The following is a 26,527-nucleotide window of genomic DNA, read 5'->3' as shown; positions in this document are numbered from 1 at the left end:
ATACATATTTTTATTAAAAAATTATTTACAATTAAACAAAAAGAAAAACACTTTTTTAAATATACTGTAATCCTTATATGCAGTGTTGGGAAGGTTACTTTTAAAACATATTCCACTACAGATTACAGATTACATGCCCCAAAATGTATTTTGTAACATATTCTGAATACTTTGGATTACTTAGTATATTATCATGCTTTTTACAACTACATCTACGTGAATGTACTATTGCTGTGTGATTTATTACTGTTACTGAAGGTCCGCGGCTGCGAACCGTAGTAAAGGGACGTCTGGCTAATACGTAGGGTTTGTGTCGGGCTCATAGCCAAAAACTACCTTTACTTTGTTGTGTGGGTTAACTTTGCTAGTGAGAGACAGAGAGAGGCGTTGAAAGGCTGCTCCAACGGAACTTATTGTTTCGGAGGAAAACACGAACACGGTGTACAGTCGAGTCTTAATAGCTTACTTACAACTGGGCTAGCTTACTTACAACTGGGCTCGTCAGGCACTCTTCTTGGCTGCAGTGGTTGTTATTATATTTACATGCTTCCAGCTCCCGTTTCTGCTCGATGACAGCTCGTACTTTTCGACTATCCTTTTTTTCCCTCCCTCGCTCACAGACAGATAACATGTATGGCACTCTATTCTACCTGCAGCACCGACTACACTGCCCATGAGGCTACATTCTTTAGGGCTATGCCTGTAGCATTCTGCCTATTAGCTTAGAACAACAACAACAAAAAGGCACTCTCACCCAGGAAACACACAGTCGCACAGAGAGAGAGCGGCACCCTGTAATCATGGCAACCGTAACACCACAATATGAAACAGGAAAATAATCGAGTAATCCATTTATTTCAACAAAGTAACTCTATTCTAAATACAACCTTTTTAAATGGTAACTGTAACGGAATACAGTTACTCAGATTTTGTATTTTAAATACGTAATGGCGGCACATGTTTTCCATTACTTTTTTTTTTTTAAACCACAAGAGAAATAAACTAAATATTTATATTTTGATTAAAATGCCTTTTTCTTTCACATTATAAAACAATAAATATAAAGTTTAATTGAATCCTGATTGTCTACTACATATCCTTGCTATATATTTTATTAACCCTTTAAGACCTACCATAGAACCAAGTCCGCCAGAGCTTATATTATATTTTCACATGCTGTGGAGCCATTTTTTGGAGCATTTCAAGTTGCTATACATCAATACAACCATTATAGCCCAAATTTTAATAATATGTCTGCATTAAGTGCATAGTAATTACATAAATTGCAAAAAAGTGCAATAAACTACAAAAAAATGTAAAATCATTTTTGTTTTTTTAACATATATTTCTAGTTAGAGAAATTTAAGAGGCTTATCCCTCAAAACTGTAAATACAAAAAAGTTGCACAAACTAGTTTCCCACCAAAGGAAATTTATTTTGAGTGTTTTCATAGTTTTATTTTTGAGATACACCAATTTTCATATACTACAGGAAAAACGAAAAAATATATTATAGTGCAAATTTGCAAAATAACAGCATATGCATCAAAAGAAACTATTTCCAGCAGTGCAATATGAGTCCTAAGCATCCCAGAAATGACACAGAAAGTCATGAAGTTAAACATAACTTTTAAAAACGATGGTAAAAAAAAAAACTACATTTCCGTAAAATGACGTCACTTCCGGTTTCGGGCAGGTCATGCGGTCATGTGATAGTTCGCGCTGATGGACGTAGGAAGTGTTACAAACAGCTGATCGGATCGGCAAAGCGTGTTTCTGGAATATTATGTTTTTGTTGCTACAAGCACTTTTTATGCAGTTTTTGCAAAGCTATATGTGGAAGGAAACTGTGACCTAGGACAAGCTGATGGCATAAGATGTCAGTACAATTCCTCCGGTTTCATATGCAAAAAAAATTATTGCGCTAGCTCACGTGGTTGCAGTGCTACCGGGATATAAAAATAGTTACGCAAAATGGAGCGTGTCCGCTCCTACCGGTTCTAAAGGGTTAATATCATTTAATGTGGCAGGAGTTCCATTCATTAGCATGATATATTATAACCAGTTATAATTTTTTCATCTGAGGTTTGTATTCACTCTGAGTAACAACTCAAGCTGATTTTTAACCCTGTGCTGAGTTTTCACTTTTTAAATCATTCTTAAATACATTTAAATGTGAACCTGTTAGACTGGGTGTATTATTACATCTGGACCCAATGTACATTTCACTGACAGGAAACGGCATTAGAAATATAATCATCCCTAACTCATCTGCTCCGTGACACTGACACTTTTAACGGCAACACTTTCACTTCTTCACGAGTGCGAATATATGGAAACATTTTCTCAGTGAAAGTGTTTCTGAAGGTGTGTATGTGTGTGTTAGTATTAGGATCAGAGAACGACAGCTTTCCTCTGTTCCAGTTCAGATTCACTCTGATCCTCTGGAGCTTCTTCTCTACTGAGAGAGCAGTGAGAGCAGCTGATGGTGACCATGCTGAGTATTTACCTTCAAATAACTCTATTCTCCATAATTCAGACCATAACTCTTTCTTCCTCCCCATAGACTTTGTCAACACACCTAGGTCCCAATATGTACTGTTTCCAACTTCAACATCCCAGCTGTGAGTCCCTGAGTTAAAGCCCTCAGAGCCCAGGACAGAGTAAAACCAATGAATCCTCTCTGGATTATCAGGAAGCTGCTGCTTCTCTCCTCCTCTCACACTGGTCAGATCTTCAGATAGGATGAGGTTTGGATCAGCAGTGTTTGGGTCCAGAATGACAGGACTGTAGGAGACCATGTACTTCATGTTGTTCCAGATGTTGAAGGTCAGGTTGCCCAGGTGTTTGGCCTGGTCTATCAGAGCTCCTGAGGGCAGCTGTGGATCATCCAGCAGGGGGCAGCGCTGGACTCTTTCCACTGCAGCCTTGTAGTTGTGCAGGAATGAGACGTCTTCAGCTCTCAGCTCCTCCTCTGTGGCTCTGACTGTGTCTGAAAGAGCTGCTATCTCTCTGCTCAGAGCCTCCATCTTCTCCTTCATCATCCCACTCTTCTGCTCCTCTTCCTCCCTCAGTGCAGCCAGCCTGGCCTCCTCTTCCTCTGCTAGAAACTGGTAAAGCTTCTTAAACTGCTCCTTAATCTGCCTCTCTGTGTGTCGGGCCTGGACCTTAATGTGTTCTGCTGTTTGATCAAACTTCACTTTAGCTTCTTCACAAACATTTAACTTCTCCTTTAAGGGCTCCAGAGTTTCCTGAAGTTCCTTCTTGTGTTGTTGTGCAGCTTCATTGATGGGTGTGAATCTGTGCTTGGTGTGTTGTGCTAAAACACAGCAAACGAGACATAGAGTCTGCTGATGGTCCAGACAGAAGATTTTGAGCTCCTCAGAGTGCAGACTGCAGAGAGTCCCTGAAGTTTTCTGATCTCTCTCCTGTAAGAACATAGTAATGTACATTCTTAATTTTTGCTAATTTTTTTGTAGAATTATTTTTAATTGTTTGCTAAATTGTTTTGTTCAGACACATTGCAGGGTCTACCTTTTATTATAAGGTAGACCCTGCAATAAAACAACAGAGAAAAAAAACAACAGTCATAGACCCCTTATGAGCAAGCGCTTTGGCAAAAGTGGGAAGTTAAAAATCTATTTTAACAGGAAGAAACCTCCAGCAGAACCAGGCTCAGGGAAGGGTGTTTATATGATGTGACTGATTGGTCTGAGGGGAGGGTTAAGACAGGGTTAAAGGCATGCTGTGTAAGACACCCAGAGAATAATCACAAGTAATAATTCAATACTCAGTATTCAAGTGTATAAACACATAGTGAACGCACCCTGGGCCATTTGACTACAGTAAATCACCTAATACAAGGGGGCTAGGTTTCACAATGGGTTCACCCAAAACTTTGGCTGATTGTGACCCCACCTTTTTTCACCCTTGGCTTGTGTGATCAGGTAGAAGATCAATAGGGGGTTTGTGACCCTCTTGGGAGAACACTACGATAGGGCTAAAAATCCAGGACTCTCTACCAGTCGCTCTTAGAAGTGAAGAAGCTTATCAAATGAGAGGTGAAGCGTCAACTTTTGAGGATTTACTTACCTGGATGACTGAGCATGCATTAATACGTAAATCTAAGTGTGCAGGTGCCTTTTTGTCACTGGTGGATCTAGAGGACGGCGCATGCGGCTTGGTACATCCCCTGGAGAAGACGTATTTGACACTGCCACGGATGACCAAGTAGATTTATCCTCAGTGCACCCCAACTAGCAGACCCTTTTGTTACTTGCTTGATGATGTTGCTAGTGATGGGATTTCCGTCTCTTTTTGAGAAACGGCTCTTCAAACCCCCTCACTAAAAAGAGCCTCTTTCGGCTCCGAACCGGCTCTTCAGGTTGTTTTGTTGTTTTAATTAATTTATTATTAACAATAATACAAAATTATGCAAAAAAAAGAATTACTAATGTAAAAAAGGTGGTTTTATTTATATTTGTTTATATATAAATATATACGGTGGCCCCTAGAGACAAAACACGTACAAACTCCAAAACACATTTCTAGCGTTAACTGAAAACAGAGCTACCTAGATCACTTAAATTACACAATTGAAAGCACATGTGTATTGTTTGTGTATTAATACACAAGCACTCATATATATACAGCTATGTTAGCATAATATAAACAAGCTAACTTTTTTTCCACTCGATAAAAGTTAACGTGAGTGTTCTCGGTGGTCAGGAACAAATGTAATCGCATGGCAGGATGCTGTAAAAGGACCAAACTTCAGCCAGGAGAACAACTGAGATAATCCATCCACAATACGAGGTTAGTCATTCATATACTGCTGCATGGGCTGGGCTGTAGTTACATCCTAAGGTTTTAAAAACTGAGCTTAAATAAATGATTATTTAATAAAAGCCGAGGGAGGTCAACAGGGATCACTGACTGTTTTAGGAGCTTTTTGAGATCAAATAGAAGAAAATACATAACATTAAACAAGTTAACAACACAAAAGCCATATTAAACGCAGACTACTTTAGACCCGGAAGTAGGATTCGTCGCGTCATCACTGAACAACCGGATACCTTTCTAATGTGATGTTGTTGTCCCTGGCTCTCTTTCTCTCTCTCTCCCTCTGGCTCTCTTCCTGTGTTACTGAGAGTGTAACTACCGCCCCTCCCCCCTCTGCCCAGCACAAAGCACAGGCTGCCAAATGTTACCATTGTATTAGTTATATAAACCTTGTTAAAACATTCCTTCCGCCTTCAATCTGGGTTACTGCTCTTAGGTTCCTTTCAAGTTTCTTGCCTCCGGGCCCCTCTGACAGTAATACTCCGTACATGATGGGAATCCCCCAGCAGCCTACACCTATTGCACCATAACTAATGGACGATTTAGGGCATTTAATCTCTCATCAAAGTTTCTTGGTGTGCAGTCCCAGATTTTAAGCCCTTTGGGATTTTCCCCAAAGGGATACTCCCACACTCCGCTACTGATTCTCTACATAATCACATGAGTCAATGTGTTAAAACAGGTGTAGGTCACAATCAGCCAATGTTTTGGGTGAATCCATTGTGAAAGCTAGCCCCACCCTATCATGTGATACTTTAGTCAAATGGCCAAGGATCTGAATGGCATTAAGGCGTCTGGGAAGGGATCTCAAAACTGGATTATAGATGGCAGACAGCTGAATGCTGGAATCATTTTGGACAGAGAAGACAGATGGTTTAAAAGACTAGTGAAAGAAGCCTTCTATGTCCACTGTTAATGACCATGTTTGAACAGAGGCAGTGGCTTATGACACCGACTGTCTGTTGTGTAGCTGTTTTCAAATACATTGATATTTATTTATTCTTTTTCTTCAACTCTCTAGTAATTACTTCTTCCAAACCATCAATATGTATTTTAGACCCCGTTCCAACAAGACTGGTCAAAGAAGTCCCACCATTAATTAATTTCAATTTAAAATATTAAAATTTAAATAGTTTAAATATTATCAATCTATCTCTATTAATAGGTGACATGCATGGCTAACCTGCCATTTACGGGTAGTTCAAGATCATGCTAAAGAACCTCAGTAAAGGTTGCCAGCAGTAATCAGAATTCAAGGTTCCATTAATCATGACAAGTTATCCAGGTCCCGAAACACTTCTCTTCTCTTGGCTGTCACACTTTCTCCCTCTTCCTTATCTTTCCTGCTTAGCTTCTCATGTCTTGTATAGTCTTGCTTATTCTCTAACCCTTAGAGACTCTCCCAGACTTGTTCGCTAAAAGACAAAAGAAGAATTATCCCGATTGTCCTGTGGAGGCATTCCCTGCCGGATACTCTATGGTCGGTTGTGTCGTGTGTCTGGCAACACTCGATGGAGGACATTGAACGATGAGACCTGGTGACCAGTGACAGACATTAGACCTACTGTAAAATTGGATGCAGTTTGTTCGCACTAACCAAAACAACTACCATCTTCGTCTCATGCGCCCCCCCGGCACCAGCTGGATGCTCAAGGTAAAAGCTGACGGGAATGACAAAATTCTCCCCTAGATAATCAGACTATTTGTTGTGACTCTCTCTCTCCTCATTCAAGGCCACCCACGTCGACCGAAGATTGTTGACTTTTGCCTAACCGGGTGAAGGGAGTCACTTACTTTATAAAATACCTTTTAAAATAGGGCCAGGCAGGTTTGAATAGCTTTTTTTTTTTTTAAAAAACCTTAATAAATGCATTGATTAAAAAACTGCAATGTGCATTTTCTCAAGTTAATTTTATCTAATATTAAAATATGAGTAGTTCTTTAAAGCCAGGTTTACAAGTGGCTCATTTATGTACTAACTTTTCTCTTTCCACTATCCCTTCAGACAGTCTTTATAGAAGCTGTAGCTACATAAAAGAACAATGGGAATACTGAAGATCTCCTGACTTACCTGACAGCAGAGATCCTCCTCTGATCTGGAAGCCATTGAGTCTGTGAGTGAAGCTGAAAACAGCAGACAGGAAGTACAGTCAGTTCTGGCTCCCCTCCCTCCTCTACCACCTTCACTGAAACTTCCTTTGAGTCATGTTTTTGCTCAAACTCACATTCAGTGTGTGGAGCGTCAGCAGCTTGAAGCAGCAGTGTTGGAGTTTTCCACTTTTCTCTCCTGTAGCTGGACTCACTCAGAGGAAGCTGCTAGTTTGGTCTGAGCTCAGTCTGATCGTCTGTGCATCTCTCTTTAATGAGGACGAAAAACAGGGTAGAGACTCATTCAACTACACCCACGTGTGTGTTTCATTCCAGAGCGTAGCTGTTTGTCTTCTTAAGACAGGTCAAAACATGTAAACTTTTAAGAAGCTAAGAAGACAGAGTGCCCTTCAGTGGTGTAGTGTATATTCCACAGCAGCCACAGGCACAACTATGAGTTTGTTCTATTGGGATCTGTCACGCATTAACACACAAAGGTGGACTCTCTTTGTATCTCAAGCTGTCGTTCAGCCTTTAGGACCCTTGATGATTTTCTTTTTTGCTAATTTAATCAAAAATATTTAATCATGATGCTGTGAATCCTTTTAATAACAGAACAAAGTTTAAAACAGGCAAACCTTTTCTTTTCTCTAAGATATTTTTGTTTCCCCACCTTTTTTTGTCTCTATGCACCAGCTGATGATCACTTACCTGTTCCTTATGCTTTAATGAAGCCACTACTAACCAGAGTGGTGGATCTTCACTGGATCGTTGAACTGCTAACAGTTAGCGTAACATGGCGCTGATGCTTGTTGTCTTGTTACCGTCATGATCCGGGTGAGTTTCGGTGTTTTCCACAGAGTCAGCAGTTCCACCTCTGGGAGGGGCCATTCATTTCATCTGTTGACATATAACACCAACACTCTCCACTCCTCTTCAACAGAGTCTCAGCTAACCAAAGTTAATGTAGGCCACAATAGTATTTGTGAACCGCTTAAGTGAATTGCATTATCTTTCCTTGTGATACTCATTTATAATAACTCTCCTGATGCAAACCTTCCCCAGAAAAGCTTCATTCAGAGGCAGGACTTCTAGACAGTTTTCTCAGCCATGGCTTTGCTCGCCCTATGCACCTGCCTGCCTCCCTGCCTCAGCTTCTGGAGTTCTGGATTCCTCCCCACTCACTCGGACAATTCTCCCCTCCATGCTACTCCTCCACCTGCAGCAAGTAAGCATCAAAGGAACACTCTACACCACAGTCAGCCAGCATTTTCCTGGAACAATACCTGAACTTATGTTATTTCCATATCAGGGAATCCCCATGAACCAGCCATCCAGTATGTCTACACCCTTTTTGGCCACAAAGTCATAGAAGTGTCATTTTCACTGTCCAAGTTTCTCTGATTGCTTTCATAGCTCAGGTTGCATATGTACTTCACAGTTTTGCATTATTCATAGTTTATGTTCATTCCCACAGTTCACGGTTTACTTGTCTTGTACATTCACTTGTTTCTCTAAATAAATTTGGTTACTAAACGTTTACCAGTGCCTCCGTCTGAATCCTACATTTGAGTCCTTTTTCTCTGAGTCAGCCATAGGCCTGACAACTGCCTCTAGAAGCTGTCTCATTTTTATGTGTCTGTGTGTGTGTGTGTGTGGGTGCAGGCATCTGTCTGGACTCGTTTTTGTTCTGCACTACAGTACTGATTAAGAGCAGAAGAAAGAGACGGATGGTGAGTGAAGCGGGAGGGGGGTAACTGAGTTAGTAACTAAGTTACAATATTATGAAAGTAAACATTTACTAGGGAAAGTAACAATTGCATTACTTTATAAAAACGTTTAACCCTCTGGGGTCCAGGGTATAATTGGCCGTTTTCTGACTACATTGACCTCTACATTTCAGGTTTAAAAGCTGTTTATCTTGTCTTGTTTGGTATCATTCTTTTCAGCACAACCTCACATCTAGTTTTATAGTTATTTTTTTCATTTTAATATACTCTATTAACACAACTGATTAATCCATCTATGTTCAGACAAAATTTCACAAACATGTTTAACGAATCATTTCCAAAAGTTCAAATGCAAATATAAATTGTACATTTAAAAAAATCTACAAGTTTAAAACTTGTGGTTTACAAAACTTTTGCAAAGTTATATGCAACTATTTACCTAAAAAACTTTTTTTTTTAAGAACCATTCCAAACTATTTACAGAACGATCAGGTGTTCTTCATCAAATAAGATCCCACAAAAATTATTTGTGCCTGATACCTGCAGACCTGACATCAGGTGTATCGCTCCTCCTGTTTTCTGGCTTTGGTGGCTTCTTAGCAGCACCTGTGACATTCAACAGTTTCCTCACAGAGATTGCCATAGTATCTTGATGCTATGCCATCTTAAATCGGTCATGTGATTGGTTTACCCTAACTACTTTATTCTTCCTCAGCCAATGAGCAGCACTGCCTGCGTAGCTCCCGGTATGCTGAAGACAGGTTCAGCTGTCTATGTGTTGAAAAATAGTAACGCGTCTGCACTTGTTAGTAATGGCATGGCAACAATAGAAATAGTAATTTGTTAGATTACTAGTCACTGAAAAAAGTAATGCCGTTAGCAACACCATTATTCCCATCACTGGTGTTGGGTGTCACAAAATAACAGATTACACAAAGTACATTACTTTTTTCAGCGTTGCTTTAATGTAACATGTGATTGTACTAAATTCAGTAGTTAGTTACAATTACGTCGAAACAAAGGTACAAAGGTTCTTGTTTTTATTCGACAAAAGGACAAGAGCACAACTCTGAAGTGTAAAATGCATAGAGGACAGGTGTTCTCCAGACAGATCATATGTTAGAATTTTATTTCTATTTTAGCAGAAACCCAAGACTTTCAATGGTCAGCTGGTGTTTAGAACAGAGTTGAATAAATAACCAAAATTAACCCCCCAGAAATCTGATCATTTCTGCAGTAGTCATCAGGATGAATATGCTGGTCCAGATATGTCTGCTCCAAGTGAAAACACACTTCAGTTTAGAAAAAGTGTTACAATACATATATTACAATTTAACATCGAGAATAATGGTGGCTGAAAGAGTCTTTCTTACTGACAGCAGTGAGACATCATAGTTAAATAAAACGGTCCAGTTATGAAGATTAACTTCAGTCTCAGCCAAAAGGATTTACTCAGGAACAAGTAAAAGACTGAATGAAAGAAAAATAAAAACAAGTTAGAAATCATCTAGGTGAATTATGTCATGTTTCACTTCCACTGAGTGGTGAAGCCCAGAGGGGGTTTCTCACCTGGTCATGTCAAGCTCAGACATGTGCAAAAATGTCAGAGCACTTTTGTAAATACTGTCAATGTCTTACATAATTATGTTTTTATTGCAATTTAATAATTTCAATTTTAAGTGAATATTAATGTATTAATTGCTTAATAAATTATAACAAAATCATAAGAATATTATTATTATTGGTCCATGCAAAGCCTCACACTTTGAAGATCAAAGTTGATGGTGACAATAAATAAGATACTTAAGCTAGTGAACATGATGAAACACTACAGCTATGACAACTCTATAATTTTGAACATCTTTAACATTTTCTTCAAGCATGTTAACAATTTTGAAAAGTTGCTGCCATACTGCAGTTTACTGCCATCTTATGGCCACAGTACATTATTGATAGGGCTGGGTATCGTCACTGATTTCTAGAATCGATTCAATTCCAATTCACAAGGTCCCGAATCGATTCGATCCACGATTCAATTTAATTAGATTAGATTCGATTTAAATCTGGGAAATTTTGACAGTCAGAAATATTATGATTCAGATCAGTACATTTACATATTTTTGTATCAATAAAAAGGAAACTGACACACGCAAGACTTTATCACAGGTGTGAGCGTCACAGCAGAGGCCTTTGTGTCAAAGTAGCTGAAGATAAAACAGAAAAACATGAAGGTGATTTTCCTGGCCTGGGATTTTATAAAAATATTCTGCAGTACATCAAAAACGAAAGAAAACCATTAATCAACATATGAACATTACCTCTGACGTTACAGCGGTTTTATTAGAGACACGGCTAAGCGTTTTGCATTTTGACTAATTTTAAAAAGTTTAAATTTGTTCAGTATTGAACAGCAGAAATGAGGTTTTCTTTTCGGAAGAATGTAAAAGGGAAAAAAACAGCGGCCGACAGCCTGTAAACAACAGTAGACTTGTGCGTAACAAGCAAGCGAATAATGAAGAAAGGGAAACTGTTCTTAAAGTACAGAGAGAGAGAGAGAGAGAGAGCTGTGCATCGCGGTGGAAGCAAAACAGTAAAAGTCAGAGTGAATTCATGACGATGTTTATGTGAAGCGTTTGGATCTTCTTTTGTTGCTGGTTCGGTCAATATTGTTTGGAGAGAGATCAAACTAACAGCTTTAGAATCAGCGCATAAAGGGCGTGAACACAAAGCGCGGACCCGCCGACAGATCAGAATCAGCGAGCTGTCAGCTTTCAGCCCCGACTGTGAGAAAGGCGACATCTAACTGATTCTGATCCGCGGGTCGCGCTGTGTGTTTAAGTCTTTGTGCAGAATCCCTGTACCTGCTCTCATTTACTGTTTGGTGGTTCTTGAAATTTTGTGAGATGTCACCAGAGATTCTGGCATTTCGGGCAAAATAAATTTATATTAAAAAATCGATTCAGGATTTTAATGAATCGATTTTACGTTATCCAAGCCAGAATCGATTTTAATCGATGAATCGATTATAAAAACCCACCCCTAATTATTGATGTTGCTCTGCAGAGTGTGTACCCTGGACACCCCCTGCTTTTTAAAATAAGATAGCATTAACACTTTGAGTGTAGTTACAGTTAACAGTGAATATAAATGCTAAAACTGAATATATTGCATAGTGTTACCCCCCTCCACCATTTTCTTGTTTTCAGTAGCAAGCGATGCTTATGATTGTGCCAAAGCACATTTTGAACAACACCATGGGAATTTCGGATTTCACACAGGTTGTTACACTCTGAAAATGGAATGAAGGTGAGTGTTACTAACCCTCTGTGGTCCACGGATATCCTGCACCTCCAAATCACATGCCGAATTTAAGCTGACATAGCAACAAGCTGCAGCCAGGCTGAGTATCTATTTCAGCCCGTGTTGAAAGTTCGGACTTCAAAGAATACACCGATCTTTAACTTTTAATTACAGGCCAGTAGATCCAGAGTTATGATAAAAATCTAATTATATATAAGCCATGCTTTTTTCTAAATACTGTCGTCACAGTGTTTTTGTGTGTGTTTTTTATAGCGTTTTCTAAAGACAGCGCAAAAACAGTAAAGAAAGAAAAAAAGCCACCTCTTTCCTATCGGTGGAAAAATGTACCATGTCGACCAATTTAAAAAAAAAAAAAGTCAACACGTGAGATTTGGTTGTTTTAAAAGAGCCGAAAGTTTTGGGGGTGACGGCAACGACTGCGAGATGAGAGTGAGAGAGAGAGAGTTTTTAGATGTGGGTGATTTGTGACGTTTAGCATGGAGAGTGTAGTTAGTCTGTTGTGTAGTCGTTGTTTTGTGTGTCAGTGAGGGCACAAATGAATGTTGTCACCAGGTGGAAAACCAGCGGAGTGATACACCACCTGTTGTCATGCCTGCAGGTTTATCCCTGTGCTGTTCTCCTCTGTCTGACAATTTTTTTTTTACTGGCACACATCATTTGTGTGGCGTCTTATTGTGACACCTGATTGTTCTCTCATTTTAGTTTTAGTAATATTTTAAATGGTTGTAGAAAATGAAAAAAAAAAAACGGCAGGTGTATTGGCTGCATTTTTAGACAAATAGTTGTATATGTTTACAACATGTACAATTTATATTTGCATTTCAAGTTATAAAAATACTTTACTCAACATGTCTGTGGGGGTTTTTTTTACAGTAAAAAAAAACTACTACTACTAGGATTTTTAAAGTTTTATGTGTGTGTCAATGAAAAAACAACTAAATTCAGACACGTGAGGTTGAGCTGAAAAAAATGATACCAAACAAGGCAAGGGGAAAAAATAAAATGAAACAACCTGAGGATGAAATACAAACGTTAACTCAAAAGGAGTCAAAAATGACCGGTTATATTTTGGAGGGTTAATCCAACAAATCACGAAAGATTAGGTTTAAATTTGTGTTCATGTCAGTGCAGATTTCTGACATTTCGTGTGATTTAAGCATGTAACAATTTTACTGTTTTTTCTAACAAGAAACAGTGAAACTTAAGTTAGACTTGTGTTTGTAAATGAACCGCCCCATGTTGTGTACCTTTCTGGATCTTATATTTATTGGGCTACATATTTATTTATTATACAGTACATAAGATCAAAACTCACGTTTTATGTAACTAAAGTGTTTAATTATGTGGGTGTTATGGCCCTGTCCATAATCTGTTTTGGTGGCTGTTGTTGTCTGTGCCTTTAAGTCTTTGCAGGTCCCGGAGTGGATGAGCTGACGGCTGCTGATTGGTCCCCTGGCCATGTGATCTTCATTCAAATCCCTCACCAGCAGTTGTCCCGGGGCAGCCACTGACAGCAGCAGCAGACCTGACCCTGGCCTCCAAAACCTGAGACTTTTGTGCCTGTGACTTTGTGCGACTTTTTTGGAGTTTTGTATATAGTGTGTACATTAGTTTTCATTGTAAATAGCCTTGTAAATAGCACTGCAACAGAAGGGGTGAGCTGCCTTATTGTTTTTCCTTGCACTGTTTTCTCCTGTTTATTTCAGTTAGGGAGTTAGGTGTAGCGCTTGTCTTTTGTTTGATATTTGATTTCACATAGGGTTGTAGATAACACCTCCTCCTGACTTAGCTTGTTTTGTTTGTTATTTTGGCCTTTGTTCACCCCGGAGCTTCATTTTTGCAGTGCAGAAAAATAAATCACGATTCACTAAGAAATTGGTTTCCCTTTGTGTATGGTTTTGGGGACCAGGGCGGGGCAATTCTTTCAAACTTGTGTTGCGTTCCTGTACCCCTAGACTGGGGCGTAACAGTGGGCTACAGAAAATAATTAAGTTATAGACTATATTTATATGAAAAACATGTACGTACTGCATTTGATTCATTTTAACCATATGTAACCACCTGCATATGTGTTTGAAAAAAAGGCTTTGATTTGCCACCCCATTTGATTTTTTTGCCACCCTCATACCACCCTAAGAAAATTTCTCTAGATCCGCCCCTGCTTGAGGGCCTCGTCAAAGGTACACCAAACACATCCCTCCAAGATGGTCTTTGTTCACCTCCTAAATGATCAGTGCATGTTGATAGATTTATACACTCTCTCTCAAATGCATGCATGTATACCATCCAACACAACATAACACAGCACAATAAACACATAAAATTAACAATTTAATTATTGGTAACAAAAAGCAGACTGTTTTGATTACAGTATTATAAAGTCGCATATGTCTATACATGTAATGTTTCATACTGATTATTTTTCCACATACAATTACAAAAAGAATCATGTTTTTCCTGTAATTCCTTTTTTTTTTTTTTGTAAAGTACAAGGACAAATGAACAGTGAATAATCAAAACTGATGTATATTTATAAGGTAAGATTATGGTAAGAAGGGAAAATATCATGAAATCACTTCTTAAAATTACCTACACAACATTATGTCCCTTTTTTGGTAAAAAATACTCTAAAGTTGCTGACCACTTAAAAATACTAACTTATAATACAAATAGAGTAATTTGTTTGTTCATATCCATATAACCTCAAATTGAATATTTACATTTATAATAAAATGTCTCTTTTTTTCCAAATGATAAAAAAACTAATCGGAATAATTAATTACATATACATATATACATATACAAATACAATAAATTGTTCGGATTGGTTTTCTGTTCAAGCCAAATGTGTTACAAAGGGTTCAAAATGGGTCCACCAAACACTTTTATTATGTATCAACAAATTTGAAATTGAAAATTGAAATTTAATCTTACTACCAGATATATAATGTCATAAAATTCTTGTTGTTTGTTACATATGCCTGCTATATATTTTTTTCAAATCATTTAATGTGGTAGGAGTTCCATTCGTTTACATTAACCAGTTTTAATTTGTTAGTCTGAGGTTTGTACTCACTGTCTGAGTTACAACACAAGCTGGTTTCTAACCATGTGCTGAGTTTTCACTTTCTAAATCATTCATAAATACATTCAAATCTGAACGTTCTTTTAGACTGGGTGTATTATTGCATTTTGTCAGTGAGAGTATAAGTACATGGGGAATTCACTGACAGGAAACAACGTTAGAAATACCATCATCCTCAGCTCATCTACTCTACTGACACTGACACTGTCAATGGCAACACATTCACTTCTTCACGACTGCGAATGTATGGAAACATCTTCTCAGTAAAAGTGTTTCTGAAGGTGTGTATGTGTGTGTTAGTATCAGGATCAGAGAACGACAGCTTTCTTCTGTTCCAGTTCAGATTCACTCTGATCCTCTGGAGCTTCTTCTTTACTGAGAGAACAGTGAGAGGAGCTGATGGTGAACATGCTGAGTATTTACCTTCAAATAACTCTATTCTCCATAATCTACACCATAACTCTCCCTTCCTCTGCACAGACTCTGCCAACACACCCAGGTCCCAATATGTACTGTCTCCAACTTCAACATCCCAGCTGTGAGTCCCTGAGTTAAAGCCCTCAGAGCCCAGGACAGAGTAGAACCAATTAGTTCTCCCTGGATTATCAGGAAGCTGCTGCCTCTCTCCTCCTCTCACACTGGTCAGATCTTCAGACAGGATGAGGTTTGGATGAGCAGTGTTTGGGTCCAGAATGACAGGAGTGTAGGAGACCATGTACTTCATGTTGTTCCAGATGTTGAAGGTCAGGTTGCCCAGGTGTTTGGCCTGGTCTATCAGAGCTCCTGAGGGCAGCTGTGGATCATCCAGCAGGGGGCAGCGCTGGACTCTTTCCACTGCAGCCTTGTAGTTGTGCAGGAATGAGACGTCTTCAGCTCTCAGCTCCTCCTCTGTGGCTCTGACTGTGTCTGAAAGAGCTGCTATCTCTCTGCTCAGAGCCTCCATCTTCTCCTTCATCATCCCACTCTTCTGCTCCTCTTCCTCCCTCAGTGCAGCCAGCCTGGCCTCCTCTTCCTCTGCTAGAAACTGCTGAAGCTTCTTAAACTGCTCCTTAATCTGCCTCTCTGTGTGTCGGGCCTGGACCTTAATGTGTTCTGCTGTTTGATCAAACTTCACTTGAACTTCTTCACAAACCTTTAACTTCTCCTTTAAGGGCTCCAGAGTTTCCTGAAGTTCCTTCTTGTGTTGTTGTGCAGCTTCATCGATGGGTCTGAATCTGTGATTGGTGTGTCTTTCTGAGACACAGCAGACGAGACACACTGGCTGCTGATGGTCCAGACAGAAGAGTTTGAGTTTCTCAGAGTGCAGACTGCAGAGAGCCTCTGAAGCTCTCTGATCTCTCTCCTGTAAGAACAAGGAACACATAGTAATATGAGTACATAATCTTTTTCCACTTTTTCTTTCTTTTTTTTGCTGAATTGCTTTATTCATATACATTGTAGGGTGTACCTTACATTACAAGGTAGATCCTGCAATAAAACAACAGAGAAAAACTCAACAGTCATATGACCACATATGAGCAAATGCACTTTGACTCCCTTTTAACAGGAAGAAAGCTCCAGCAAAAAGAGGCTCAGGGAAGGGCGGCCGTCTGCGACGACCGGTTGGGGTGAAGGGAGGAAGACAGGATAAAAGGCATGCTGTGTTCAGGAACACGGCAACTGGCCAGCGCCGTGTTCCTCTGCGGACAGTGTACTCCCGAACCATCTGGTCCATCACATCCACGCCACACTTTGTTTTGTTGTAAAGGGTGACAGTGTTTGGCTTCCTTTTGGTAGTGTTATCAGTCTGAACCACGCTGTGCATGCTGCTAAGAATATAGACTGTCTTCTTCCGTTTGGCCGCATACGCCATCAGCGTGGCAGCAGAGGTTGAAAACACCTAAGAAATAAGATAAATTGTTATTTCCATAGCCCTTTTACACACAATGAAACACATAAACATAGAACCACAAAAGACCTGCAACATACCTGAGTGGTGAATTCATTGCGATCTGTCTGTCTAGTGGATTGACGAATTTTCCTGCGAATCTTGTTGACTGTGCCGAGGATGGTGGTTTTCCGTCTAAGAAGTTTTTGTGCAAGTGAAAGCGATGTGAAAAAATTATCCGTGGTAACATTTCTGCCCTTGTCTAGGAATGGTTCCATCAGCCTCATTACTACATTTTCAGAAAGTCTCTCCCCAGTGGGACGATTGGGGTCCTTGCCAAGATATGGGAAGACATTGCAAATGTACTTGGATTTTAGGTTGCAAGCCACCCAAAACTTGATCCCAAACTTGTCAGGTTTACTTGCAATATTCTGCAGGAAACAGCACCGAGTCTTTGATGGGAAAAGCTGTTCATCAACGGTGATATGTAGACCAGGGTTGTAGCACGTGATGCAGTTGGTGACAAATGATCCCCACACACTGGAAATTGCAGCGAACTTATCAGTCTTTGCTCGATTTGCTCCATTGTGGCATCAATCAGACCACTGGTATAATGTTGAAAATGTTGAAATGTACTCACTCACTTTTTATTATTATTTGTAAATATGTGTACAAATGGTTGGTTTTTTGTACTGTTTTTATCAATAAATTTCAGCAACAAAGGACATACACCCATGTGTGTTGATTTCTCCCTAAGATGGCAAACTGAAACACTCCAAGTTGGTGACTTTTGGAGATTTATTTCCCTGGATGATTGAGAATGCATCAAGACGAACACAAAAGGAAGTTCACAGCTTTTAGCAGCTCCCCCACCCCCTCAATCACACACCCCCACTCCCCTCCCTCCAGAATTCCCAGGTAACAACCTAATTTACATATGAATGACTAGCCAATTTAGCTTCCACTTGGCTGAAGCTAAAGCTTAGCTAAAAGCCTACCAGCCATTTGGCTGGAAGGCGGGTTTTAACACTAGGAGTCCCAGGCTTCTACCTTTCTACCTTTAAAACCCGGAGAGCAGCCAAATGGCTGGTAGGCTTCATTATTCTTGGTTTAGTTAGGTTTTGTGTGTTTTACCCCTTTTTGTGGGCTGATCAGCCACTATTTAAGTTTCCTCTTTGTCTCATTAAGTTAGGTCAGTTTGTTTGAGTTATCAGTTGTGTTGTCAACTTTGAGTAGAGTTTTGTTATTTTGACCTCTTTTATGGGCCCAAGATTTTAATTCTTTTTGTATGAGTTAACCAATTATGTTTTTTGGGTTAAATAAAAAATCATTTTTTTGGACTTTAACCTGTGCCTAAGTTTCCTTCACTGCTCAGTCCATCACAAGTGGTGTCAGAAGTGGGATCAGCAGTTGAAGGCACAGGATTTTTTTTCTATTTTTTTCCCCTCTTCACTTATCAAGCCATGCACAGAATGGGAAGGAGTGGCAGAGGAGCAAAAGGAGATTGTCAAAACCAGCCAGTTGGAGTGGTAGAGCAAGTAGAAGGAGGAGAGGAAAATGGAGCCACTGGAGGGGTGGATATTACTGAGAGCCAAGGTAAGGAGCCGACAATGTCAGAACTGATTTCCATCCTTCATTCTCATATGGGTCAGCAGGAGGCCCAGGAAGCAAGAAGAAGGGAGGAGTTTACCCGCCAGGAACAGCTCTTTAGAGCACTACAACATCAGTTTCAGCTGTTGCAGGTAGAAGTGCAAGCTCGTACCTCCCCGGTCCCTGAGCCGCAAATGGAGGAACCTAAACAACCAGAGGTAGAGTCCTTTGAAGAGGAGGATCCTCCCTGTGCTGGCTCCAGTAATGAGCAAATACATCCTCAATCAGGTCAGTCTCGCTTTTATGAACCCAGGCTGGAAAAATTGACAGAGGAGGATGATATTGAACATTTTTTAACAACATTTGAACGCATGGCTGTAGTTTGTCAGTGGCAAAACATGGACTGGGTTTTTCATCTGATTCCTTTACTCACTGGCAAAGCAAGAGGTTCGTATGTCCATATGGATATGGATGACTCTGACTCTGACTATGACAAAGTTAAAGCAGCTATTCTTCAAAAATATGACATTAATCCTGAGACATATAGACTGAGATTCCATTCACTGGAGGTAAAACCTGATGAGAATCCAAAAGAACTATATGCAAGATTGAAAGAGTTATATGAGAAGTGGGTAAAGCCAAAAGGAAAAACGGTGCATGAGGTTAGTGAAATATTAATTTTAGAACAATACTTGAGAATGCTGTCTCCTGAGTTACAGATATGGATTAAAGAACACAATCCAAACTCTGCAGTGGCAGCTGCAGAGCTGGCTGATGTGTTTGTGGCGGCACGGAGAAAAGGACAGCCATGGAGCCACACAGCATGGAAAATGAGAGATAGTTCAAAATCTGTCCCTCACTACCAGAAAGCAGGGTAACAAGAGCTCAAGCTAAGAAGAAAGAGGAGTCCCTACACCCACTCCATGCCTTGCCCTTCTATGATGCGGACATAGAGACTGCACCCGGGAAGTCTCGTAAGTCACGTGGACAGAGAAGAAAGCTGCAGAGAGGAACCAAGGAACTAAGCAAGATTTGAACAGCAGGGGGGAGTTTCTGCTGAAAGATGGCATTCTGTATCGTCAGCAGGGTTCAGCATCATCATCATCATTTATTTATTTATATAGCACTTTAAAAACACACCTGGTAGACCAAAGTGCTGTACAATACTAATATGCACATAGTAATAAAACCAGACATAGCAATCAAGTTAAAAAACAATAAAAAATGTCAGTTACCCACAGAGTTAAAAGCCAGGGAATAAAAATAGGTTTTTAATAAAGACTTAAAAACGGGCACTGATGTAGCCTGTCTAATATGGAGAGGAAGGTTATTCCAAAGCATCGGCGCGGCAACAGAGAACGCTCGGTCTCCTCTAAGTTTCAGCCGTGACTTTGGGACCGAAAGCAGCAACTGCTCAGCTGACCGAAGGGAACGAGTGGGGACGTGGGGCTTCAACAAGTCAGACAAATAAACAGGTGCCAGACCATTTAGAGATTTAAAAGCCAATAAAAGGACTTTAAAACGGATCCTGAATTCAATTGGAAGCCAGTGTAAAGAGGCCAAAATCGGAGTGATGTGATCAAATTTTCTTCTGCTAGTTAAAAATCGTGCCGCAGCATTTTGCACTAATTGCAAGCGTGACAAAGTGCCCTGCCCAACCCCTGTTAAAAGAGAATTACAATAATCTAAACGTGAGGTAATAAAGGCATGAATAACACTTTCCAAGTCACGCTTGGAAAGAAAGGGCTTAACTTTTGATAAACGTCTGAGGTGATAAAATGCTGATTTTACCACCCCGTTTATGTGGTCATCAAAGGTGAGTGCAGAATCAATTTTAACTCCGAGATTTGTGATCGAACTCTTTAGTTGGGAAGTCAAAGCTGCAAGATCAACATCCAGAGTATGAGAAGAACGAATCAGCATTGCAGTTGGTGGTTCCTAGAGCAGTCCAGAAGGTGGTGCTCTCCTTGGGACACTCCATTCCATGGGCTGGCCACTTGGGAAAGCACAAAACCATGGCCCGCATTAGAAAATATTTTCATTGGCCTGGAGTGCGCTCGGATGTGACACTGTTCTGTAAAAGCTGCCCTCAGTGCCAGAAGTCTTCTCTTAAAATCCCCTCCAGAGCTCCTCTCCAGTCTCTACCAATTATCAGCACTCCATTTGAACTGCTAGGAATGGACATTGTTGGTCCTCTAGAAAGAAGCAAGGCAGGCAACCGTTACATGCTGGTTGTGACAGATTACGCTACAAAGTATCCAGAGGTCTTTCCTTTGAGATCAATAAAAGCCAAAGCAGTCGCTCTCTGTCTCATACAGTTCTTCTCAAGGGTTGGTTTTCCTCGTGAGATTCTTACTGACCGTGGCACTAACTTTATGTCCACTTTGTTGAAGCAGGTGTAACAGCTCCTTGGGATTAAGAGCCTGAGGACAACGCCATACCACCCTCAGACAGATGGCCTAACAGAGCACTTCAATCAGACCCTGAAACAAATGTTACGCAAATTTGTCAATGAAACTGGTACAGACTGGGATCAGTGGCTGCCCTACCTACTCTTTGCATATAGAGAAGTACCCCAGGCTTCTACAGGTTTTTCACCTTTCGAACTATTGTATGGCCATGAGGTACGAGGCCCCTTGTCTCTTCTAAGGGAGACTTGGGAGGGTGACCAAGAAAGATCACAGGCTGTCAATGTTGTCTCTTATGTTGTCCAGATGCGGGAACAGTTGGGGAAGATGACGGAGCTGGTCCAAGCCCACAAAGCAGAAGCACAGCAGCACCAGAAGGCCTGGTACGACCAGTCAGCTCGGCAAAGATCCTTCAGTCCTGGTGAGAAGGTGCTAGTGCTTCTTCCAAGTGATGACAGTAAGCTGTTAGCAAAGTGGCAAGGGCCATATGAGATCCAAAAGAAACTTGGACAAAAAACCTATAAGGTCGCTATTCCAGATCAGCCCCGCTCCAGCAGAGTACTGCACATTAACCTGCTTAAGGAATGGGTGGAGAGGCCAAAGGCAGATGTCTTTCTGATCCGGGAGGTTTCGGAGGAGGAGGAAGTAGATGATCAGTATCTGCCAAAACCCACTCCTCGGATCTCAACCATCTTCCTGAGGAAAGACGGGCTCAGGTGGTCAGTGAAAATCCTGGTAGAACTGACATTGTGGAACATGACATTGTGTTGAAAGATGGAGCTTCTGTGAGGAGAATGAGTTACAGGATACCTCAGCGTCTACTGATCCTGTTGAAAGAGGAGATCGACCTGATGTTGTCACTAGGAATCATTGAAGCCTCGAAGAGCGAGTGGTGCCACCCGGTGGTCCTGGTGCCAAAGAAGGATGGCAGTATCCGTTTCTGCATAGACTTCAGGTACCTGAATGCAATATCACAATTTGATTCATATCCAACTCCCCGCATTGATGACATGGTTGAGCGCCTTGGGAAGGCCAGATACCTGACAACAATAGACCTCTGCAAGGGTTATTGGCAGGTACCACTGACTAAGCGCTCAAAAGAGCTGACTGCTTTCCGGACCCCGTGGGGCTTGTTCCAGTTTAAAGTCATGCCCTTTGGACTGCATGGTGCCCCAGCAACATTCCAGAGACTGATGGACCAGATACTGTCTGACATGTCTGATTTTGCTGCAGCCTACCTTGATGACATAGTGATTTTCAGTTCTACCTGGGAAGAACACCTGAAACACCTGGAGAAGGTATTGGGGCGTCTTCAGTCTGCAGGGTTGACTGTTAATCCAGCTAAGTGTGCCATTGCCAAGGCTGAAACTGAGTACCTTGGGTTTGTGATTGGAAATGGAGTAATAAAACCTCAAGTCAATAAGGTCACCGCCATAGAATCCTATCCCTTGCCAGAGACCAGAAAACCGCTGAGATCATTTTTAGGTATGGCAGGATTCTATCATCGGTTTATTCCTCATTTCTCTGCCAGAGCAGCTCTTCTGATGGATCTGACTGGTGCCCGAAGTCCCAATAAGATCACCTGGACAGAGGAGGCTAAGATGGCTTTTCAGGACCTACGACAATCTCTGAGTAAGAGCCCAGTCTTGCACAGCCCTGATTTTGAGAGAAATTTCATTCTTCAGACTGATGCCTCAGAGAGAGGATTGGGAGCTGTTCTGTTACAGGGACCGCCTGGAGAGCGTCATCCAGTGGCCTTCATCAGCCGCAAGCTGTTTCCGAGGGAAGTGCGATACTCAACCATCGAGAAGGAGGGACTTGCCATCAAATGGGCCCTGGACTCCTTTAGGTATTATCTTCTCGGACGGGAGTTCATATTGGAAACAGACCACAAGGCTCTTCAATGGATAGAGAGAATGAAGGACACAAATGGAAGGATCACGCGATGGTATCTTGCAATCCAGCCATTCTGGTTCACTATCAACCACATCCCCGGCAAAGATAACTGTACTGCAGACTGTCTCTCTCGCTGTCCCAGGGAGAGCTCTGAAGAGGGGGAGTGTGTGATGGCTGCACTTACAGCCACACAGTGGTAATATCACCATGTTAGTGTAGAGGCTTATAAGTAACATTGCATTCACATTTCTTTCTTTAAATATAGGAATTTATTTACAGGACAATAAATAACTGGTTTTGGTTTAGAGTTAATTCACATATCCACATAACACTGCATTCTAAAATAAGTGCACACATTTTAGTTTACACTGTTATGTATGATTAATTTTTTGTTTTCTGAGTTACCTTAGTTGCAGCTGTTCCAGTCCCTTGATTAAGGAGCCAAGAGGTGGAAAAGGGGCGGAGCGAGCTTTAAAGGAAGACTACAAATTGGTTCACGCCATAACTCAGGACCATGGGGGGAATTGGAGTTCATTATGTTTGGTTCAGTTAGGTTTTGTGTGTTTTACCCCTTTTTGTGGGCTGATCAGCCATTATTTAAGTTTCCCCTTTGTCTCATTAAGTTAGGTCAGTTTGTTTGAGTTATCAGTTGTGTTGTCAACTTTGAGTAGAGTTTTGTTATTTTGACCTCTTTTATGGGCCCAAGATTTTAATTCTTTTTGTATGAGTTAACCAATTATGTTTTTTGGGTTAAATAAAAAATCATTTTTTTGGACTTTAACCTGTGCCTAAGTTTCCTTCACTGCTCGGTCCATCACAGTTAACATATGGCCAGTGTTGGGGAGTAACGGAATACATGTACCGCCGTTACGTATTTAAAATACAAAATATGAGTAACTGTATTCCGTTACAGTTACCGTTTAAAAAGGTGGTATTCAGAATACAGTTACTTTGTTGAAATAAATGGATTACACTGCGGTACTTTCCTGTTTCATTTTGTCGCGGGTCAGGACTGTTTGGGTTTTGTTTGACAGCTACGTTCTGTTGTTCCAGGCGGCAGTGTTACGGTTGCCATGGTTACAGGGCGACGCTCTCTCTCTCTCTCTCTCTCTGCGACTGTGTAGTTCCCTGGGTGAGAGAGCGCCTTTTCATTGTTGTTGTTGTTGTGCTAAGCTAACAGGCAGAATGCTACAAGCATAGCTCTAAAGAATGTAGCATCATAGGTAGTGTAGTCTGTGTTGCAGGGAGAATGGACTGCCATACACGTTATGGGTCTGTGAGCGCGAGGAGGAAGAAAAAGGGGAGTGGAAAGGTACGAGTTGTCATCGAGCAAAAAGGGGAGCTGGAACCATGTAAATATAATAATAACCACTTCAGCCAAGAAGAGTGCCTGACGAGCCCAGCTGTAAGTAAGCTATTAAGACTCGACTGTACACCGTGTTCGTGTTTTACTCTGAAAACAATAAGTTCCGTTGGAGCAGCCTTTCAATGCCTCTCTCTGTCTTTCGCAAGAAAAGTTGACCCACACAACAAAGTAAAGCTATTTTTCGGCTACGAGCTGACAGGGACCCCGCCGTATTAGTCAGAGGTCCCTTTACTACAGTTTGGAGTCGCGGACCTTCAGTAATAGTAATAAATCACACAGCAGTAGTACATTCACGTTGTTGTAAAAAGCATGATAATATATTAAGTAATCCAAAGTATTCAGAATACGTTACTGTCATTGAGTAATGTAACGGAATACGTTACAGAATACATTTTGGGGCATGTATTCTGTAATCTGTAATGGAATACATTTTAAAAGTAACCTTCCCAACACTGCATATGGCATAGAAACTGAACATTTAACAGTATTTCCTGAAACCCCTCTCGTGTCTGATCATTTCCTGATAACATTTACTTTTACAATAATTGATTACACAGCAGTGGAGAGTAGACTTTATCAAAGTAGATGTCTTTCTGAAAGTGCTGTAACTAAGTTTAAGAATATAATCCAAGCGCTGTTATCATCTTCAATCCCCTGTACCAACAATGAGCAGAGCAGCTACCTGAACTCTACTCCAACAGAGGTCGATTCTTTTGTTAATGGTTTTACCTCCTCACTATGTACAACACTGGATACTGTAGCTCCTGTGAAAATAGAGACTCAAATAAGAAGTACCTGACTCCGTGGTATAATTCTCAAACACGTACCCTAAAGCAGATAACTTGTAAGCTGGAGAGGGAATGGCGTGTCACAAATTTAGAGGATCATCATTTAGCCTGGAGAAATAGTTTGCTAATTTATAAGGAAGCCCTCCGCAAAGCCAAAACATCTTACTACTCATCATTGATTGAAGAAAATAAGTGCAAGCCTAGTGTCTTTGAAGATTTTAAGTCATCCAGGTCATCGTAGTCTAAGGAGCTTAAAGAGAAAAGCGTCACCTCTTACAGTGGGGCAAAAAAGTATTTAGTCAGCCACCGATTGTGCAAGTTCCCCCACTTAAAATGATGACAGAGGTCAGTAATTTGCACCAGAGGTACACTTCAACTGTGAGAGACAGAATGTGAAAAAAAAATCCATGAATTCACATGGTAGGATTTGTAAAGAATTTATTCGTAAATTAGGGTGATAAAGAGAGATAAAGAGAATAGGATGCAACTTTTGATGCGAGTGAGCTTTATTTTGTAAGATGGGTGGAAACAAACAGAAACAGCAAGGCCAGGATAAAACTTCAACTGGAAAAAACTAACAAAACAAACCTGAAACCAAGAACAGAAATGCAGGGAGACACGGAGAGAAAACACAGAATTGACCAGCAACCATGGAACACAGAAACAGAAACCAAAAGACTAGAAAAAATAAACAATGACAAAATCAAAGTTCAATAATGATACAAAAACTCAAAACACTGGGTCACTGACCCAGGACTATGACAGTGAATACTGAAGACCCCGTGACTTACCTGACAGCAGAGATCCTCCTCTGATCTGGAAGCCATTGAGTCTGTGAGTGAAACTGAAAACAGCAGACAGGAAGTACAGTCAGTCCTGGCTCCCCTCCCTCCTCTACCACCTTCACTGAAACTTCCTTTGAGTCGTGTTTTTGCTCAAACTCACATTCAGTGTGTGGAGCGTCAGCAGCTTGAAGCAGCAGTGTTGGAGTTTTCCACTTTTCTCTCCTGTAGCTGGACTCACTCAGAGGAAGCTGCTAGTTTGGTCTGAGCTCAGTCTGATCGTCTGTGCGTCTCTCTGTACTGAGGATGAAGAACTTCCTGTTTCCTGCTTTGGCGCAGTTGGGTGATGTAAGAGTCAGAGCTTTATTCACCTTCCTCTTGTAAATCCTGTAGCTTTGCCCACAGCATAGGTCTGTTTCATTCTAAGGTTCAGACTTCTGAACTCTGCCTGCAGCTCAGAAAATATTAAGATGGAATTGAGATGGAATGTTACCTCTCTGATGTGGAAGGAGCCTGAGCTATTTCATGAGGTGTCCAATTCTAAGCATGGCTTGGGCTCTGGAACCAGTCTCCTAGAGAGGAACTGGATTGTTTCAGTCTGGAGCTGCACTCAGTAAGAGGCAGTGGTCAGGCATGGGTAATCTTGTATGCCCACGGCCTGGCGCCAGTTCGTTGGGGTTTTATCAGCATCGCTTTGAGATAGAATATTTCTCATCTTAGAGATTGCGTAAATGCAAGAAAAGCAGTCTTGCACATTATTGAATA

The 26,527-nt window shown here is 40.8% G+C and overlaps 2 protein-coding genes across 2 annotated transcripts; both read right to left on the bottom strand.

Annotated features, from left to right (window-relative positions):
- Window positions 1-1,409: 1,409 nt before the first annotated feature.
- Window positions 1,410-8,138, bottom strand: LOC146672469 (nuclear factor 7, ovary-like). Its single transcript, XM_085386504.1, has 4 exons — window positions 7,641-8,138; window positions 7,067-7,198; window positions 6,913-6,965; window positions 1,410-3,427 (listed from the first exon to the last, which is right to left on the bottom strand). Exons 3-4 carry the CDS (start codon window positions 6,946-6,948, stop codon window positions 2,267-2,269), a joined length of 1,197 nt encoding a protein of 398 aa, XP_085242630.1. The 5' UTR covers window positions 6,949-6,965; window positions 7,067-7,198; window positions 7,641-8,138; the 3' UTR covers window positions 1,410-2,266.
- Window positions 8,139-15,222: 7,084 nt separating this feature from the next.
- On the bottom strand, window positions 15,223-25,807 carry LOC146672468 (nuclear factor 7, brain-like). The gene is made up of 2 exons (XM_085386528.1): window positions 25,772-25,807; window positions 15,223-16,407 (listed from the first exon to the last, which is right to left on the bottom strand). Exons 1-2 carry the CDS (start codon window positions 25,805-25,807, stop codon window positions 15,250-15,252), a joined length of 1,194 nt encoding a protein of 397 aa, XP_085242654.1. The 3' UTR covers window positions 15,223-15,249.
- Window positions 25,808-26,527: the final 720 nt, after the last annotated feature.

Source organism: Rhamphochromis longiceps, linkage group LG3, assembly GCF_057381845.1.
Source record: "Rhamphochromis longiceps isolate RC_006_pf linkage group LG3, R_longiceps_female_GT1.1, whole genome shotgun sequence".
Lineage (NCBI taxonomy): Eukaryota > Metazoa > Chordata > Actinopteri > Cichliformes > Cichlidae > Rhamphochromis > Rhamphochromis longiceps.
This window is presented reverse-complemented; position numbering and strand designations above follow the sequence as displayed.